Source organism: Aquarana catesbeiana, linkage group LG13 (genome assembly GCF_042186555.1).
Source record: "Aquarana catesbeiana isolate 2022-GZ linkage group LG13, ASM4218655v1, whole genome shotgun sequence".
Lineage (NCBI taxonomy): Eukaryota > Metazoa > Chordata > Amphibia > Anura > Ranidae > Aquarana > Aquarana catesbeiana.
Genome location: NC_133336.1, coordinates 95,050,129 through 95,071,128, shown reverse-complemented (window position 1 = coordinate 95,071,128; position 21,000 = coordinate 95,050,129). Strand labels below are relative to the sequence as shown.

Below are 21,000 nucleotides of genomic sequence, written 5' to 3'. Positions count from 1 at the left end.
GGCTTTTTTAGTGCCAAACACTTGTATGTATGTATGTCTTTCTTAAAGTGCTTGTAAAGGTGTTTTTTTTGTAATTAAAACAATTAAAGTGGTTGTAAACCCTGGTAAAACAAAAAAAAAAAAATAAAAAAAACCCCCCTGCAAGACAAAGGCATAATGAGCTAGTATGCATAGCATACTAGCTCATTATGAATTACTTACCTTAGATCGAAGCCCCCACAGCCGTCCTCGTCTCTCTCCTGGGGGTTACTTCCGGCCAATCACAGCACCGGAGCCGCGATGACGTCACTCCCGCGCATACGCATGGGAGCCACCGGTAACGGCACACAGACTGAAGCAACGGCACATATGTGCCATTGCTTCAGTTTCCCCCAGTGCACATGTGCCGATGACATTGGCACATGCAGGGGACAGGGGATATCTCCTAAACCGTGCAAGTTTACGAGATATCCAGGGTAGCTACAGGTAAGCTTCATTTTAGGCTTACCTGCAGCATAAAGTTGTTGTAACAACCACTTTAACATGTCATACTTGCTCAGTGCAATGGTTTTGCACAGAGTAGCCCCAATTCCCAGCCTCCCTCCCCTGGCTTCTCCCCCACCCCACACAGCAAGCCGCCTGCAATGGGTCGTGTGCACTCGCTCCTTTGTGGGATTCCCATTTTTTTCTAAGCCAGCTCTTGGTAAAACACTAACAGATGCATGATGTGCCGGTGTGGGTACAGGGTCCCTAGAGATGGCATAAGTTGCCTTAGGATGCTATTCTATATGTCCACAAGACACACAGAGCGGGACTTAGCCCCGCCTTCCACCACTGGCTCTGATTGACAGCAGAGGGAGCCAATGCCTTCATCTGAGCCAATGAGGAGCAAGAGAGCTGAGAGAGCCTCCGTTTTCATGCACATCACTGGATCGGTATGTATTTGAGGGGGCTGGGGGGAGCTGCATGCGGAAGGTTTTTTACTTTATGGCATAGGAAAGTGGAGAGAAAAAAAACTCTGCCTTTACAACCACTTTAATGCTTCACTACTATAACCTATTTTTAAAGCCAGGACCTACTGTATTTCCTCATTCCTCACATAATAGACAAGAAGCTTACAATGCAAATAGGGACTGTTAAATTTATATCAAAGAAAAGAAAAATGATAGAATGCCTTGTCCTTACAAAAGGGCAGAAATAAATTGCGTGTAAAGTTCACAAAAAACACATAATAGCATGGGCAGATACATGGAGGAATCACAGTTGACCACACACCCACTTCAGCCAGTGAAGCAGGGCCATCTTAATAGCATGACAGGCCCTTGGGCAAAGTAATGCACTGGGGACCCTAGTTGCAGCGAAAAGTGGGTGTGGCTAAATGCTAAATATTGGGCATGTCTTTTTAGTCCAATTATAAACAAGAAACACAACCAAGGAATTATACAAAAATTAAATTCACCCCCTATACACACTATCTCCTATGTATACACTGACGCTCTTTTCCCTGTACACACAGTTTCCACTCCTTTTTTAGAATATCCCCTCCCTGTAAACACTGCTTCCTGTTAAAATTGCCTCTCAAAGCCTGTCAGCTGTCTGTATGTATGTACAGTTATGTCAATATACAGTGCTGTGAAAAAGTATTTGCCGCCACCCCCCCCTCCTAAATTTTTATTGTTTTGCATACTTCTCACACTTAAATGATTCAGATCAAACTAATTTTAATATTACACAAAGGTAACCCGAGCAAATCCAAGATGCAGTTTTTAAATTATTTCATTTATTACGGGAAAAAAGCTGTTCAAACCTGCCTGGCCCTATGTGAAAAAGTAATTGCCCTCTCCTATGCTGAATCATGAATGAACTGTGATCAACCACAATTTTTTGGAAAGCAGAGTTAAATTTCACTTGCCACACCCAGGCCTGATTACTGCCAGACCGGCTGAATCAAGAAATCACATAAATAGAAGCTGTCTGACAAAGTAAAGCATGCAGATCACAGATCACAGATCACAAAAAGCCACACATCATGCCACAAAATTCAAGAACATATTAGAAACAAAGTAATGTACATGTATCGGCAGAGGAAGGGTTTCAGAGCCATTTCTAAGGCTTTTGAACTCCAGTGAACCATGGGGAGAGCCATTATCCACAAATGGAGATAACTTGGAACAGTGGTGAACCTGCCCAGGAGTGGCCGGCCTGCAAAAATTACTCCAAAAGCATGACGATGACTCATCCAGGAGGTCATAAAAAAACCCAGAACGACATCTAAAGAACTGCAGGCCTCAGGTAAGATCAACGTTCATGATTCAACAATAAGAAAGAGACTGGGCAAAAATGGCATCCATGGGAGAGTTTCAAGGCCAAAGCCACTGCTGACCAAAAAGAACACAAAGGTTCATCTCACATTTACCAAAAAACATCTTGATTATCCCCAAGACTTTTAGGAAAATATTCTGTGGACTGATGAGATTAAAATGTAACTTTTTGGAAGGTGTGCGTCCCGTTACATCTGGCATAAAACTAATACAGCATTTCATAACAAGATCATACCAGTCATGGTGGTGGTAGCTTGATGGTCTGGGACTGCTTTGCCGCTTCAGGACCTGAACGACATACCATAATTGATGGAACTATGAATTCTGAGCTCTACCAGAAAATCCTAAACGAGAATGTCCGGCCATCAGTTTGTGACCTCAAGCTCAAGTGCACTTAGGTTATGCAACAGGACAATGATCCGAAACACAATAGCAAGTCCACCTTCAAAGCAAAATTTAGGCTTTGGAGTGGCCAAGTCAAAGCCTGGACCTAAATCAAATTGAGATGCTGTATCATGACCTTACACAGGCCATTCATGCTGGAAAACCCTCCAATGTGGCTGAATTAAAACAATTCGGCAAAGAAGAGTGGGCCAAAATTGCTCGACTGCAATCCAAATCAATTTAAGTGCAGACTTTCAGTGCAGACTTTAATTCAAGGGGTTGAACATATTTTCAGGGGACTCAAATGTATTTGGACACATGAATATAATCGTAAATAAAATGTTCATTTTAAATATTTTGTTGAGACTCTTATTGGCAATGACTGCCTGAAGTCTGGAACCCATGGACATTACCAAAAACTCCTCCTTTCTGATGCTTTGTCAGGCTCTAACTGCAGCTGTCTTCAGTTGTTCTTTGTTTGTGGGTCTTTCTGCCTTTAGTTTTGCCTTCAGCAAAAGTGAAATGCATGCTCAATTGGGTTGAGATCAGGTGACTGACTCAGCCATTGCAGAATATTCCACTTCTTTTCCTTCAAAAGCTCTTGGGTTGCTTTTGCAGTGTGTTTTGGATCATTGTACATCTGTACTGTGAAGTGCCGTCCAATCAACCTTGCTGCATTTGGCTGAATCCGGGCTGACAATGTATCCCTAAACACTGCAGAATTCATCTGGCTGCTTCTCTCTTTTGTCGCAACATCAATAAACACCAATGACCCAGTGCCACTGGGAGCCATGCATGCCCATGCCACCACACTGACTCCAATATGTTTTACAAATGACGACGTGTGCTTTGGATCATTAGCTGTTCCAAGCCTTCTCCACACTTTTTTTTGGTACAGATTATTCTTAGTTTCATCTGTCGAAAGAATGCTTTTTCAGAACTGGTCTGGCTTTTTTAGATATTTTCTGGAAAAGTCTAATCTGGCTTTTATATTCTTCAAGCTTATGAATGGTTTGCCCCTTGTATTTGCTCTCATGAAGTCTTCTCTTGATTGTAGACTTTAACAATGATACACCCACCTCCTGGAGAGTGTCCTTCACTTGTCTGGATGTTGTGAATGGGTTTTTCTTTACCATAGATAGGATCCTGCGATCATCCACCACTGTTGTCTTCCGTGGACGTCCATGCCTTTTTATGTTGCTGAGCTCAGCAGTGCATTCTTCTTTCCTCAGACTGTACCAAACTGTTGATTTGGCCACTGCTAATGTTGCTATCTCTCTGATGGATTGGTTTCATTTTTGAAGCCTCACAATGGCCTGCTTCACTTGCATGGACAGCTCCTTTGAATGCATGATGTAGGTTCACAGCAATAGATTCCAGATGCAAATACCACACTTCCAACTCCAGACCTTTTACTTGCTTAATTGATGAAGAAATAAGAAGTAGCCCACACCTGGCCATGAAACAGCTTTTGATTCAATCCTCCAATTACTTTTGGTCCCTTAAAAAGGGGGGGGGGGGTGTGGCTATTCTTAAGAGCTGTAATTCATAAACCCTTCCTCTGATTTGGATGTACATACCCTCAAATTAAACCTGAGAGTGTGCACTTTCAGCCCATATCCATTATATAACTATAGCTTGAATATGTTTTGTTAAATACCTGAAAAAATCTAAAATTGTGCCTGTGTCCAAATATATATGGACCTAACTGTATGTCAGTACGTTACTGTTAGGCCTCATTTACATGGACATACGTAAGTGTACACTCGTGCGAGGGCCATGTTTGCCCGCACAGACATGAGGATGCACAGGTTTTCAGTGCATCCTCATGCAGACAATCCCAAGGTGTAACCTTAAGTATGTCTGTTTGAACAAGGCCTAACAGTAACGTACAGACATACATACACACAGGCATATATATGTACATAAATACACACACACAACATACACACTAACTTATATAGCTGTGGTTTTTCAAAAGCCTTACTGTACTTGGCTGACTAGGTTTTGACCAGGTAATCAAAAAGTGATATTCCAAAGTTCCCAAGCAATATAAAAAGTGAGGTGGTCCCTTTTTGCATCCTCTAAGAACTTTTGGCACCAAGAGGCCCTACCACTATTTCTCCTCACCAAAGTGTAGATGCTCCTATTTTCTCCTTTGATATCCAACACATAAAATTAGTAAAACACCCAACAAGAAGAGTTAGATCTCCTTGTAATGGCAACCCCCCCCCCCCCCCCAAAAAAAAACCAAACAATTAAATTGCCATCAACCAATAAAAAAACGAAGCCCATATATTTGGCGCAGCCTCTGTTAAATTGTGTAGCAGTGCTCTTTTATGTAAGATATGAACAGAGGATTATTACCTCCCATCCAAGTCCTGCAACAAAGTCTTCATACTCTTGGCTGCCTCCAGTGTTCGAGAGTATGGACTGTTTGTCTTCTTGGCCATCAGCAATATAGAACACTGCTATTTTGTGTGTTTCACGGCTGACAGGAGAAAGAAGAAAAAATAAAAGTTAAATCTCAGATTCTCTATACACAAAACGAATAATTAATCTAAGCAAACCAACAGGCTAAAACACATCATACAAAAGTTTTTAAAGGATAAGTTCAGCTTCGGGAACGTGTTACATCTTCCACCCGTTCTTAGGGTGGAAAATCTAACATGTTCCAACTCCTGCAGTGGCTCGACGATCGGAAGCCCTCTGTGTGACAGTAGTACGGGGAGAAGTTCTCCATACCAGCTGTCATTTTTTGAAAAGAGCGTGACCTTTTCATTCAATCACAGAGTTGAATGAATGCACTACAAGTACTGACATTATTTGCTGCTGTCAGCTTGTAGTTCTCACTGAACTACCACTGCACTGTTGAAGTTCATTGATTCTGCCTGTTCGTACGATGTATGGGCAGACAGCTCACACTGACAGAGTGCAATTCTTTCGAGGCTCCTAAATAAAAAAAAAAATAGTAAATATATATATATTTTTTTTTTACCTGCATTTTTTTTTTTTTTTTTAAAACCTGAACTTATCCTTTAACCATTTGTAGAATTGTGTCCGACTAAGGTAAACACCTAGTATTTAGCACCTTATCCCAAATAATCAAGTATTCAAAAAGGGGGAGGAATTGGGAGGAGATTAGAACGGTGCTTTCAAAAAAAAAAAAAAAAAAAATAGAAACCATATATATAAAAAGTTATAGTTTAATAAAGACCAGATTAAAAACCAAACAGAGCAGTTTGTTGAGTAGCATTTAACATTTCAATATGGTGGTCAGGTGACGAAAGTTCATGTTGAACAGGGATCTCATATTCATATACTATCCCGACATGTTAGGTCAGGTCAGTTAGGGGTCAGACATTAATGGAGGGTGGAATGGGGACAGATGGGGGGAGGGTTATGGCAGGTGTCAAGAAATTTACCATGTTGCAAACAGCCATTGGGAACTGTAGTGCCATTTGTACTACTAAAAATTATATGAAATACACCAGACCAAAATATAATAATGCATTAAAGTGTTTGTTCGCCAATGCCAGAAGTCTGCCAAGCAAAATAGGTGAGTTGGAAGCTCTGGTGCATGAGGTGAACTATGATGTAATCGGTATTGCTGAAACTTGGCTTCAATCCTCACATGACTGGGCTATTAATATTCCCGGCTATGCACTCTTTCGGAGAGACAGTGTAAAAAGGTAAGGTGGCGGGGTCTGTCTCTATGTGAGAAGTGATCTCAAAGCAAGTGTGAAAGAGGACCTGATTGATGGAGAGTGTGATGAGTCTGAAGCATTATGGGTGGAACTGCATATAGATGGGCGTAGTTCAAAGTTAATCATTGGAGTTTGTTATAGACCACCCAATGTTAATGAGGAGGTGGAGACTCAGCTCCTTGCATAGATGGAAAGGGCTGCAAGGGCTGGGACGGTAATAATAATGGGGGGTTTTAACTACCCAGAAATTGACTGGAGTAATGGCACTGCTGGGATAGTTAAAGGGCAAAAATGTATAAACCTAGTACAGGACAATTTTATGGTCCAGTTTGTTGAGACCCCAACTAGGAATGAAGCTCTGTTGGACCTGGTAATCTCAAACCATGCAGAGCTTATTACTAATGTTCAGGTAAAGGAACACTTGGGTAGCAGTGACCATAACATGATTTCATTTGATGTTAGCTGTAAACAAGAAATACATAAGGGAAAGATAAAAACACTTAACTTCGAGAGAGCAAATTTTCCAAGGATGAGGGCTGCTCTCGAGGACTTAGACTGGGAGGGAATATTGGCTGCGATAAACACAGAACAGAAATGGGAATTCTTCAAAAAGACTGTTTGGGACCTCACTGCAAAGTATATTCCCATGGGCAATAAATTTAAAAGGCTAAAAATAAAACCTATGTGGCTCACGGTCAAAGTTAGAAAAGCTATAAACAATAAGAAAAGAGCTTTTAAAAAATATAAAAATGAAGGAACACTAGTGTCGTTTAAATGCTACAAAGAATTTAACAGACTATGTAAAAAGGAAATCAAGGGTGCAAAAATTCAAAATGAACGACAGATCTCAAAAAATAGTAGGACAAACCCCAAAAAATTCTTCAAATATATTAATAGTAAAAAGGTCAGGTCTGAGCATGTAGGCCCTTTACAAAATAATCTAGAGTGGGTGACTGGGGACAAGGAGAAGGCTAATTTATTAAATACTTTCTTCAGCTCTGTGTATACAAAAGAGCATGGGGAAGCTCATGTCCATAATGGGGGTGGTATTGACACAGCCCCCAATGATCCACAATGGCTCAAAAGGGATATGGTCCAAAAATATTTAGACAGAATAAAGGTGGATAAAGCACCTGGACCTGATAGCATCCACCCACGGATCCTAAAAGAATTGAGCTCTGTAATTTCAAAGCCATTGTATCTAATTTTTAGGGACTCATTGATGACAGGAATGGTACCACTGGATTGGCGCAGGGCGAACGTGGTGCCTATATTTAAAAAGGGATCAAAGTCTTTACCAAGTAACTATAAACCTGTTAGTTTAACTTCTATAGTCGGGAAGATACTGGAGCATTTAATAAAAGACCACATAGACGAGTTCTTGCTGGAAAAAAACATTTTAAGCAACAGACAGCATGGGTTCATGAAAGACAGAAGTTGTCAGAGAAACCTGATTTCTTTTTATGAAGAGGTAAGTAAAACCTTGGACAGAGGAGTGGCTGTGGACGTGGTTTACTTGGATTTTGCAAAAGCGTTCGATACAGTTCCGCACACACGGCTCATGTGTAAGTTAAAGTCTACAGGCTTGGAAATATCAGTTTGTAAATGGATAGAAAACTGGCTAAAAGACAGAATTCAGAGAGTAGTGGTTAATGATTCTTACTCTGAATGGTCTAAGGTTATCAGTGGTGTACCCCAAGGTTCAGTGCTGGGAACCTTACTCTTTAATATCTTTATAAATGATATTGGGTCTGGGATCAAAAGTAAAATTTCTGTCTTTGCAGATGACACCAAGCTATGCAGTGGAATAACGTCCTTACAGGATGTCTCCAATTTACAAGCTGACCTCAATGCTCTGTCTAATTGGGCATCTATGTGGCAGATGAGGTTTAATGTTGAGAAATGTAAAGTTATGCACTTGGGGGCTAAGAATATGCATGCATCATACATACTAGGGGGAGTACAACTGGGGGAATCCGTAGTGGAGAAGGATCTGGGGGTTTTGGTAGATCATAAGCTCAATAATAGCATGCAATGCCAAGCTGGGGTTTCCAAAGCGAGCAAAGTCCTTTCTTGTATTAAGAGAGGTATGGACTCCAGAGAGAGAGATATAATTTTGCCCCTGTTCAAATCATTAGTAAGACCTCATCTGGAATATGCAGTTCAGTTTTGGGCACCAGTTCTCAAAAAGGATAATCGGGGAACTGGAGAAAGTGCAGAGAAGGGCAACCAAACTGATAAGAGGCATGGGGGAGCTCAGCTATGAGGAAAGATTAGAGGAACTGAATTTATTTACTCTTGAGAAGAGGAGAATAAGGGGGGGATATGATCAACATGTTCAAATATATAAAGGGGTCCATATAGTGAACTTGGTGTTGAGTTATTCACTTTACGGTCAACACAGAGGACAAGGGGCACTCTTTACGACTGGAGGAAAAGAGATTTCATCTCCAAATACGGAAAGGTTTCTTCACAGTAAGAGCTGTGAAAATGTGCAATAGACTCCCTCCAGAGGTGGTTCTGGCCAGCTCAGTAGATTGCTTTAAGAAAGGCCTGGATACTTTCCTAAATGTACATAATATAACTGGGTACTGACATTTATAGGTAAAGTTGATCCAGGGAAAATCCGATTGCCTCTTGGGGGATCAGGAAGGAATTTTTTCCCCTGCTGTAACAAATTGGAGCATGCTCTGCTGGGGTTTTTTGCCTTCCTCTGGATCAACTGTGGGTATAGTATTGGGTATATTGGATTGTACGATGTTTTTTTTTTTTTTTTTTTTTTTTTATGGTTGAACTGGATGGACTTGTGTCTTTTTTCAACCTGACTAACTATGTAACTATGTTTCGCCTTATGGCTTCATTAGGGGAGATACCAATCAACCAATGACTACGAGAGGCTGTACGGGGAGCTTACCGCCTCAGAATTCCCAGTGGTCCAACCGTCAAGAGAGGGACCACCAAGAGGTGGAGGCACTACGCGGCCACAGAGGACACACAACGACCAGGCTAATAAAAAGGAAAAAAGGGGAAGGAAAAAACATGAGTCCCAAATGTTTTCACTGTCAGTCATTTGGAGAAATCGCACGAAGATGCAAAACGCAAAAAGGTGCTTAAAGGATAAACCTATGATGAGTAAAGAGTTTTACAGACAAATTACTTAAAAGAGAGTTAACTCAGAGCATGTAGTGGAGGGCGCCTAAAGTATAGGGCAACGTATGCCCAATACAGATGGAATAAATGGCTCTGAAACGGAAAAAGAAAAAAGGAAAAAAGGAAAAAAAAAAAAAAAAAAAAAGAAAAAAATGGGACAGGAAAAACTACAAAATGAAAAGGACGTATTAAAAGGAAGTATGAGATAGACTAATAATGACTAATCTCTTTCATATTTATCACCATATCCGCTTTTCGTTTTTGTTTCAGATATTTGTGATTTCAATTCTTTGAGACATTAGTCCTGGGTACCCTGCGGTACCGTTTCATGAAACTTAACTATTACATGGATATCTTTATAATTAATCCTGTCTATCTTAGTTTACAAAGCAAATATTCAAAAATACCTCATTGCATGGGTTCTGTAAAAATCCAATCCTAGGCTTTTTTCACTCACCAATTTATCATTACTAATAAATCATTAGTCTAATTAATACTTTGTTTTAATACGTTCTTTTCATTTTCCTTTCCCATTTTTTCTTTTTTTGTTTCAGAGCCATTTATTCCATCTGCATTGGACAGACATTGCCTAATACTTTAGGCACCCTCCACTACATGCTCTGAGTTAACTCTCTTTTAAGTAATTTGTCTGTAAAACTCTTTACTCAACATAGGTTTATCCTTTAAGCACCTTTTTGTGATTTACATCTTGGTGCGATTTCTCCAAATGATTGACAGTGAAAACATTTGGGACTCATGTTTTTTCCTTCCCCTTTTTTCCCGTTTTATTAGCCTGGTTGTTGTGTGTCCTCTGTGGGTACTGCCTCCCCCTCTTGGTGGTCCTTCTCTTGGCGGTGGCCCTCTGTGGGAATTCTGAGGCGGTAAGCTCCCCATTTTGGTGGATATTGGCAAGTGATGCAGATTTGTTTGTTACATGCATTTATGTATGTTTATATTCGATATAATTTGCTTATGTAATATTTTCTATAGCCTCTCGTAGTCATTGGTTGATTGGTATTTCCCCTGATGAAGCCATAATGTGAAACATGTCGGGATAGTATACAAAAATGAGATCCCTGTTTAACATGAACTTTCATCACCTGACCACCATAATGAAATGTTAAATGCTATGCAACAAACTGCTCTGTTTGGTTTTTAATCTTGTCTTTATTAAACTATAACTTTTTAAACATACGGTTTCTATTACTATTTGCAAGCACCGTGATAATCTCCTCCCAATTTCTCCCTTTTTACAGAATTTAAAAAGACCCCCCAAACCATACATTTTCTGAAAGCACATGACCCGTAGAATAAAAAAAAAGTGCTACTGATTTTTTGGGCCCCACAATAATTGTGCAAAAGTTAATGAAATCGCTATTTTCACTAAAAATACACTAAAATCATTAGTGCACACAAACACAAGATAACTTACAAAATTCCTGCTAAATTGCTACCACAGCATTGCTCACATGGGGCGTAGCAAAGTGTATGGCCATGGAGGGCCATGTTTACCTACACAGGTGTTCTGTGAATCCCCATGCAGTCAGTACCATTTATGTCAAATGAGATGCAACGGCTGCACAGGCATAGCCCCTGCTCCCAATCTGACATCCGCGTGGGTGCACGACCCTGAACGCAGATAGTGTGAGCTCAGGGACATGTACCCGGACCCACATAAATGTCAAATTGGGAGCAACTGCTCTGTTCGTGCAGTTACTGCATCCCAAATGACATTAATGGAACTGGCTGCACAGGGATGCACAGAAAACCTGTGCATCCCTGTACAGGTGAACACGGCCTTACAGGGGTGTACACTGTGTGTGCCCTATGTGAACCCCTTTCACACGAGCGAACCAATCAGGCCCGTCTGTCTGTTTTTTAGGCGGACCCGATTGGACCACCCATTGTTCTCTATGGGAATGCGAATGTAAATGTACAGGTGTCAGTTTACAGTCAGCATCCGATCCAATCCAGTCCATACTGCCACCAGAACAGTGTCACCATAGTGACAGTGTACTACTCTGGGGGGGGGTTACAAGTTGCTTGCTTATTACAGTGATGATTACTGTAATAAACAATCGGTAAGACTATCTAAAGGTTACATTCATGAAACCTTGTTTACTACTGTGATGCTGTAATTGGTCAGAGTTATCATGTGGTAGAGGGCCTCTGTGATTGGCTCTGGTACCATGTGAACGCTGTGGCCAATCACAAAGCTTACAGACAGCATTGTTTACTACTGTGATCGCTGTGATTGGCCACAGCGATCACAGGGTACAAGGATGGCTCACAGTGGCCCAGTACCGGGATTAGTAAATTGCTGTGTCCGGTGGACACAGTGGGTCACAGATCACGTCACTCGAGAGTGCTGCTCCTGTCCGGCCATTTATTTACATTGGCCGGACGGAAAACAGTTAACTGACATCATCTGCAAATATTAGGTTCATTCCTTTGATTCTTTATTTTTACACAGCAACTCCGGCTTTGATTAATCAGGGCTGAGAATTGCTTGGGAGTAGGAGGCGGGTCCTGTTAGCAGGGCAGGACTGGATGTGCTACACATGCCCTATGTACTATGATGATTTTTTTTTGGGTGTATTTAGCACTTTCAATGTCTTGAACTAGCCAAAGAAGAACTCCGCCAAAAGGTTTTGAGTGGAAAGTACAAGGATATAGCGAATATTTTGCTCATTTTTGTAATCCTGTACCATGTATCCATCATTCTAACCTCTGTTGCATATACCTTTTTGATGAACCTTCCTCCAGAGCCCTCTGCAGAATGGAACAGAAGGAATGCAAGAACATTTAAACAGACATTTAGCTAAGCAGCAGGTGGGAAGAGGGAAAGAATGAAGTTAAATTAACCCATCAAGGTATAAATTTGGTGCATGGTTCCTATTCTTCATAACTTAGTGAGTCACTGACCCAGAACGCAGCCAATAAAGCATCAAGCATGTACAAACATGCAACTAATGGAGATTTGAGATGCATAATATGCACGTGCCTATTCTAGGTTGGTGACTCACTAAATTGTGGAAGAAAAAGCATAAGAACTCTGGAGACTGTACTTTTAATACCAAGCATTGGCGACAATCATACCCTTATCCTGAGAGGCAACAGACTTAGGCAGCCCATTCATTAATAATTTTTTAATTAAAAAACAACACACTCATAGTGGATAAGAGAATCACGCTCGCCGTGCTATTGTGTACTGACTGCCCTGCAATCAGAACACACTGATTATAGCAAGCAGCACTGATCGATTGGGAGAAACCTGACAAGGCTGGTTGTACAGAGGTCGATTGGTACTTCTTTACAGTCAGCGTGCCCCATACATGGATCGAAATTTCATCAGTCCCTGCAAAACTGGCCGAATTTTAAAACATGTATGGTTGGGCCTTACTTTTTACCTGTCACATAAAACCACTGCATACTCAGATAAATATCAGCCAACTGCACAGCTCTTACCATTGCCTGGAATCAAGGTTTCTCAGCTCCCGCAATAATTTTTCATTTTTCCTAAGAAGGTGAAAATTTCTCCTGAAAAATGAAATTACATATAGAGCTATAATACCAGATGTTAAACACATTCACATCAGAATCGATTTTCTACAGACATTTAAAATGAATTAAAAAAAAAAAAAAAACAATGAAACCCAGATATGCACCAATTACAGGTGCCAATTGTCTTGTAAGTAATCTTGCAAGGCAGTAGTAAACACCATAACTTGCCTTATTTTTACCTTTCAAGAACTGCCAATGCCAGATGGAAAACAGAAAGCCCAAAAAATCCATAAGTAATTGTCAAATTTCTGAAGGTCCACAGTTACACAAGACTAACCATGCTTTTGTCTTTTTCTAATATGAGAGTGCTCGGGCCTCGTAATCGGTAACCCAGTCCCTAAGCTCTGAACTGCAGGCGGCAGGAAGGAGCAGCTGGCTTTTGTCCATGTTAAAGCAACTTCTCTCCCCCATACAATTCAATAGGAATCCAAGAGCTGCTTTAGGCAGGACTAAAGCAGGTAAGGAGGGTCAACTGCAGTTGTCAAGTTCTGTATATTCTTAGAAGGGTCTCAAATGAATATCTAAAGCAAGTTATATTTGTCCATTGGCACAAGCGCCCTTACACCCTTCCCTCCCCCAATACCAGATCTTTTTAGGAAGCTCTCAACAATGAGAAAAAAAAAAAGACAATGGACCTTATGGCTTATCACTACTAAATAGAGTTACTTTCTTAACTTGGTTCTCAGTACAAATTTCACTTAAGGCAGCACACTGGCTAAGTGGTTAACACTCCTGCCTAGCAGCACTAGGGTCATTGGTTAAAATCCCAACCACGGCAAGGAGTTTGCATGTTTTCCTTGGGGCTTGCGAGGGTTTCCTGCGGGTACTCTGGTTTCCTCCCACACTCCAAAGACATGCTGGGAGGTTAATTGGCTCCTATCTAAACTGGGCCTAGTATGAATGTGAGTTAGGGACCTTAGATTGTAAGCTCCTTGAGGGCAGGAACTGATGTGAATTTACAATATATATATATATATATATATATATATATATATATATATATATATATATATATACACATATAACGTTGCCTAAATTGACAGCACAATATATAAGTACCTGTAATAAATAAAAAAAATAAAGACAAACCCCAAAAATTTTAGATATGTAATTACAGTTGAGGAAGGTGAAACCCTAACAATACAAACAGTGTACACGCTGCATTATAGCAAACAGCAGCATAAAATTAAAAAATCAGGACAAGCTTTACCTCTTCTCCCATGAGTTCATGCCAAGGATACTGAGCAACAGTCGTGAGTAGTAGAAGGCTGACTCTGGTTTTTGGTTGGCTGGTTCCTCCTGTGGCATTGCTCTCATGTGCAGATTGCTGCAATGCTTCTCCACAAACTCCTTCTCTTCTGCACTCTGTTTTAAAATGGCATTACTGACCTCATTCTCTAGTTTCTCAGAGAAGCAGGCAGGTGGAGGTGAAGGAACATTCAGAGGGACTCCTGCTCTTTGAAGGCACTCGGGGCCTGTGGCTCCCAGGTACTGCAAAAGGCAGTCAAGGACATCTTCCTCATCTGATAAGCTGTCCCATAAAGGCAGAGATTCCCTGCCTCTCCTCCTTGACTGGAATGCGGAAAACTCCTCAGCTTCCCGTTGGCTAGTTGAATGTTCTTCCTCTAGGGTAACAGAAGATGCAGGAAAAGTAGGTAGAAGGGAAGACCACTGAGACTTTTGTCCAGAACATTCTAGTGCAGGTCCATAAAGGATGGAAGATTCCCAACTGTATTTACCTGAAAGGTCCCTCATGATAACACGCACTATCGAGCTGGCAGAAGACAGGTCCTCACCAGGAGGTAGCTTCTCTTCTGCTGGAATCTGCAAGCATGAAACCAGTGTAGTGCTGTTCAAAGAAAAAAATTGGAGGTTGGGGCTGTGGAAGAGCTGTGGGGAGAGGTCGGAACTGTCACTGTACGGATTGTCTTGATTCTCACAGATATGACTAGTGAGCATGGAGGGGTCTCCACTCATTGGATAATGTCCTAAATGATTCACCAGGTGCGTAATAACAGTCCGTGCTGCTACTGGGATCAAGCCTTGTTGCATGGGTATTTTCACTAGAAAAAAAAATATATATATATATATATTATCCTGTGGACAGAAAACATTAAAAATACAGTAACAAATGGAGTATTATGGAATTACTGGAAATAAAAAATAGGATTTTTACATCATACTTGCCTGTAAAATCCTTTTCTTTGAGTACATCATGGGACACAGAGTCAGGCTAATATTCATTACCTGCTGGGTTATACTTCATCATTAGGTGAATGGACACTGGTAGACCAGAGGTCTTCAGACAGGAAGTGATCCCCTATATAACCCCTCCCATACAGGAAGTACTTTAGTTTTGTAGCAAGCACTAAATTCTCAAAAAAGAGGGAAGGGATCTCTGTGTCCCATAATGTACTCAAAGAAAAGGATTTTACAGGTAAGTATGACGTAAAAATCCTACTTTCTTTTTCATACATCATGGGACACAGAGTCAGGCTAATATTCATTACCTGCTGGGACGTCCCAGAGCAACAGCCTTGAGGGGAGGGAGACACCCTGCCAAACAATATCCATCAGAACTTATACGGCAGCCCGCAGTACACTGTGGCCGAAAGCTGAATCCTCGGCTGCTCGAACATACACTTGATAACATTTTGTGAACGTATGCACTGAAGACCAGGTAGCAGCCTTACAAATCTGAGCCACGGATACCTGATGGCGAAAAGCCCAGGAGGTTCCTACACCCCTGGTAGAATGAGGTCTCACCCTACAGGGAGGAGCTTTATGTTTCAGACCGTAGGCCTGAATGACCAATTGACAGACCCAATTGGCAATGGAAGCTTTGGAAGCTGCCTGCCCCTTCTTGGTTCCTTTTGGTAAAACAAAAAAAAAAAAAAAAGGAGTCTGATCCTCGGATCTCCGCAGACCTAGACAAATAAACCTTGACTGCCCGGACAACATCCTAAGAATGCAGTTGCCGAATGAGGCTGAGAGAAAAAAAGAAGGCAATATAATGTCCTGATTTAAATGAAAGGCCGACACCACTTTTGGCAAAAAGGATGGAACAGGTTGTAACACCACTCTGTCATGATGAAGGATCAAGTACGATTCCCTGCATGAAAGGGCCGCCAACTCCGACACCCTTCTAGCCGAGGTGATAGCCATCAGGAAGGCTATCTTGCGTGACAGCAAATCTAATTAAATTTCCATAATAGGCCTCTGATTGTATTCAAAGCCAACTTGATTTCCACAGCTGACTCTAGAAAAGAGAATTCTCCCAATCACATATTTCAGAGGATGCCATTTTCTGTCTAAACACCAAGCAATATAAGTCTTCCAGACCTTATGATAAATCTTCCTAGTGACAGCTTTTCTAGCATTCACTAGAGTAGACACCACTGGTCCTGAGATGCCATGATCCTTTAACACCCTTGCTTCAATAGCCATGTCGTCAAATTTAGAGACTGTAAATTGGGCTGGAATATAGGACCTTCAGACAGTAGATTGGGGTGACATGGAAGCGTCCATGGCCCATCTATTGTCAGTCTCACAATCTCCGGGAAAGAGGGCCTTCTGGGTCAGGCTGGTGCCACCAGAATGACTGGAACCCCCTCTCTCCGAAACCTGCGCAACAAATGTGGAAGGAGAGGGATCGGAGGGAAAGCATAAACCAGGGAGTACTGGCTCCATGGAAATATCAGAGCATCTGCTCCAAATGCCAGAGGATCTCTTGTTCGAGACACAAACTGCTGTTGCTTGTTGTTGAACCTGGATGCCAGTAGGTCGACCTCTGGCCATGCCAAACGTTGGCAAATTTCCTGGAACACCTCTGGGTGTAGGGACCATTCCCCCGGGCAAATCTGCTGGCGGCTGAGATAGTCCGCCTTCCAGTTCTCTACTCCCGGGATACAGACTGCCGATATAATTGGCACATGTGCCTCTGCCCAGGCTAGTATGTTGTTCACCTCCTTCAGAGCTGAACAACTCCTGATACTGCCTTGGTGGTTTATATAGGCCACTGCCGTGGCATTGTTGGACTGAACCCTGATGGGGCAGTCCGGGATCTCCACCGTCCAGGACCGTAGGGCCAGACGTACTGCCCGTAATTCTAAGATGTTGATGGGCAGGGTCTGCTCTGTCCCTGACCATTTCCCCTGAGTGGTGAGCCCGTCTAGGGTCACTCCCCAGCCTGAGAGACTGGCATCTGTAGTCAGTACTCTCCAAGTTACCGGGATAAAGGATTTTCCCTTTCGCAGGTTCTGATCCTGCAACGACCAGTTTAGGCTTAGGCATGCCTGAAGAGATAAGCACATTGGATAATCCAGGGCTTTTCTTCCTCTGTTCCAAGCCAACAAGATGTCTTGTTGTAAGGGCCTGGAATGGAACTGGGCATAGGGCACTGCCTCGAAGGAGGATACCATCCTCCCTAGAAGACGCATACAGAGCGGAATGGAGGATTGTCTGGTGCCCCTTATCTGACGCACCTGATCCTTCAGGGCACCTAAATACTTTAGACTTTGAGCTGGTCTCAAGGCTGACTTTTCGGTATTTATTATCCAGCCTAAGCTTTTCAAATACCGGACTGTGGAAATTATGCTCTGTTCTAGAGCCTGTACTGAGTGATCTTTGAGCAGGAGGTTGTCCAGATACCCGAGCACCAGGATCCCTTGGGCCCTTAAAAGCCAAAGTACTGGTGCTAGGACCTTTGTGAACACCCGTGGAGCTGTAGCAAGCCCGAAGGGTAGAGCCACAGACTGAAAATGACATTCCTCTACTGCAAAACGTAGGAACCTCTGATGAGGCCGAAAGATAGGTATGTGTAAGTACGCGTCTTTTGTATCAATGGAGGCTAGAAAGTCTCCCCTCTGGAGTGAGGTTACTACTGAGCGGATGGACTCCATCTGAAAGGACTGTATCAATAGATACTTGTTCAGGGACCTTAGGTCCAAAATGGGCCTTGTGTCCCGATTTGGTTTCTGAACCGTAAACAGAATATAGGAACCTCTACAATCACTTCTTGATGCACTAGCTAATGTAGTGCCTAAAGCAATAAGTTTCTTTTTGGAGGATCCGAGGGAACGCTGTATCTTAGAAACCTCTGAGGGGGACCCCCTCCCCCGCAACTCCAGCTTGTAACCATGAGATATAATTGAGATGACCCACTTGTCTTGAATTGTTGTTTTCCAAATGCCTGCAAAGTGCAGCAGCCTTCCACCCACACAATGAAGTAGGGGCGTCCCCTCAAAAGGAGGGCTTGGTGCTGGGTTTAGAAGAATTTTGGACCCAGGGCTTTTTCTGGCCCTGGCCCTAGCGCCCCATTGGCGGCGGAACCGCCCTGACGCTGAGACATTTGCGGAAGCAGTCCCTGGGTTATTAAATGAGGGATGTCTGGTGCTTTTCTTCACAGGAAGTAGAGTACTCTTCCCTCCGGAAATCTTTTGGATATATTTTAAGTGATCACCGAATAAACGTTCCCCCTGAAACGGGAAGCCCGTCAATAACTTTTTACAAGAAAGCTCGGCTGGCCAGTTCTTAAGCCATAAAAGTCTGCGCATATGTACAGACAAGAGAGCCAGACGAGAAACCTGCTGTATTGAATCCTTTAAAGCATCAGCAGCAAAACACAGGGCTCTAGGAATATCTGTCTTACTTTCTGGCTGGCTGAATAGCTGAACTAGCCAAAGAAAAGGAAGCCTTTAATATTAACACCAATTTCTTGTTAACAGGGTCTTTCAAGCCCTGTGCGTTATCTACTGGACAAGTTAAGTTCTTGTTTAAGGAAAAGCCTGCTGCATCTATGGCTGGCATGTTCCATTTAATACAAACTTTTCATCCATGGGATATAAAAGGGAAAACCTCTTAGGAGAAACAAAAGTCCTGTCAGGATGCTCCCAATCAGCATACACCGCCTGTTCCGACAGGGGGTGTAGAGGGAAAGTCTGTGCGACCTGAAGAGGCTTGAGAGATCCCAAAGAGGACCAGGGGGGATCAGTCACCTCTGCAAGAGGCAACTTAAAAGCAGAACAAACCATTTCAGTCAGAGTCAGGATCAAAGTCCTCTGGACAAGAAGATATCCAGATGTCGATGTCTGCCTCTCAGTCGCAGATTGCTCGGAAGCAGACACATCTGCCAGGTACTCCACCAAATCCTGAGCTTTAAGCTCTTCCCCATCCTCAACCCATTCCTTCTCCAGACTAGGAGACTTTCGGGGGGGGGGGGGGGGGGGGGTTGGGGGGAACTGTTATACTTCCTGCCACCCTACGGGATGGAGGCAATCATGCCAGCAATCCTGTGCTCTAACCCGGCTAGGGCTGAGGACAGTTCATTCTTAGTGATAAAGGGTGAAGCAGCAGCATTGACTGTAGGCACAATACCAGATAGGTGCAGTGGCTCAGATTGCCCGGAAGCCTCTGGTCCTTCAGGAGATACAACACTAGGGATATGACTAGGTTCATCAGGAACTACTGACGACATAGGTGTTGTGTTAGTCCCACTCCTCTTTTTGGAAGACATTTAATAGCCACAATCAAAGAGTACTTGGGTGTAGTATTAAAACTCCTCAGAAGGGAGACACTTTAATAGGGCTCACCAAGCCCTATGCAACAATCCTGCTAAGCACCTTTAGCCTGCCAAGCAACACCTGGTGACTCAAATGACCCGGGTAAGGAAAAATGAACCACTGCAAGTGTCTGTTCAGAGCCTGCTCTATGTCCCACAGCTGCCTTCTGGAAGTACCACATGCTTGGCCTACACAGCTTAAATAAGCTGGGTGTGCACTGGAACGTTCTGTGCATGCGTGCGCATGTGCCTGGTCCTGGCAAACGGGCGTACAACGCGAATCTTCGTGCGCCCAGATAAAGGCTACGGCGCATGTGCGGTGAAGCCACGTGTGCCAAACTGCTGAGCCCAGCGGCACTCTTGCGAACGCACATGCGCCATGGCGAACCAAGGCGAAATGGCGCACCTTTGTGCGCCATCACATAGGTAAAAACAGCCAGACACAAGCAAAAAAGGTACACTTTGCAAACACCCACAGCTAGCCCAAAACTCCCCTGTATGGTCACCGCACACAGGTGTCCAGCTTTTAGCTATCTTGACTGATTGTTACAATCACTGGGACACCCCACAATAATAAAATAAAATGGGTTTCACTTACCTGTCCAGGCGCAGGGCGACATAGAAACTAAAGGCCCAATCTTCACCCTTCACGGCGGGTTCCTGTCACTTGGACCTTCAAGGACTGGGTACCCTTTCATGTTTAGGGTCCACTCCCTTGGACCTGTACAGCACCCTGCAGGAAATGCCTTAGTGCTATAGTGTCCAGGATTTCCACTCCGCAGGGTCCAGCACCCGGAGGCCACATTACAGGCAAAACCTTGCAGGATCTTGAGTCTTCTTTGCGAGGCTCGGGTCTAATTTATCTAAGCATAAAAGCCTGTGTCAAATGGATCCGATCGGTCAATCCCTTGATTCATTTTGGAACCATTTGTGGGACTAGAGACCTGGAGCACAGAGAGCTCAAACAGGCCATCCGCCTTGCAGACACTGGTAAAAAACTAAAGTACTTCCTGTATGGGAGGGATTATATAGGAGATCACTTCCTGTCTGAAGACCTATGGTCTATCTGTGTCCATTCACCTAATGATGAAGTATAACCCAGCAGGTAATAAATATTAGCCTGACTGTGTGCCATGATGTATGAAAAAGAAAATTGGGACAAAATCTAAATTATTAAGGCCATATGGACACAGTTGTAAGAGTTTTACCTATAACCCAGTTTTTTTAGAACAAAAGTTCCTGCGTAAAATAATCCTTAAAATGCTTGCAAGTTTTTTAATGCATAAAATTGTAGTTCTATATCATCCCGCTTTTTTTCCCCAATACCACAATGCAC

At 42.7% G+C, this 21,000-nt stretch overlaps 1 protein-coding gene across 1 annotated transcript in view; it reads right to left on the bottom strand.

Moving 5' to 3' along the window:
• Positions 1–21,000, bottom strand: part of RALGAPA1 (Ral GTPase activating protein catalytic subunit alpha 1) — a 474,136-nt gene that overhangs the window by 157,005 nt on the left and 296,131 nt on the right. The window contains 3 exon segments of the mRNA XM_073610203.1: positions 5,052–5,175; positions 13,010–13,081; positions 14,316–15,168. Of these exon segments, the coding sequence (XP_073466304.1) occupies positions 5,052–5,175; positions 13,010–13,081; positions 14,316–15,168 (1,049 nt within the window).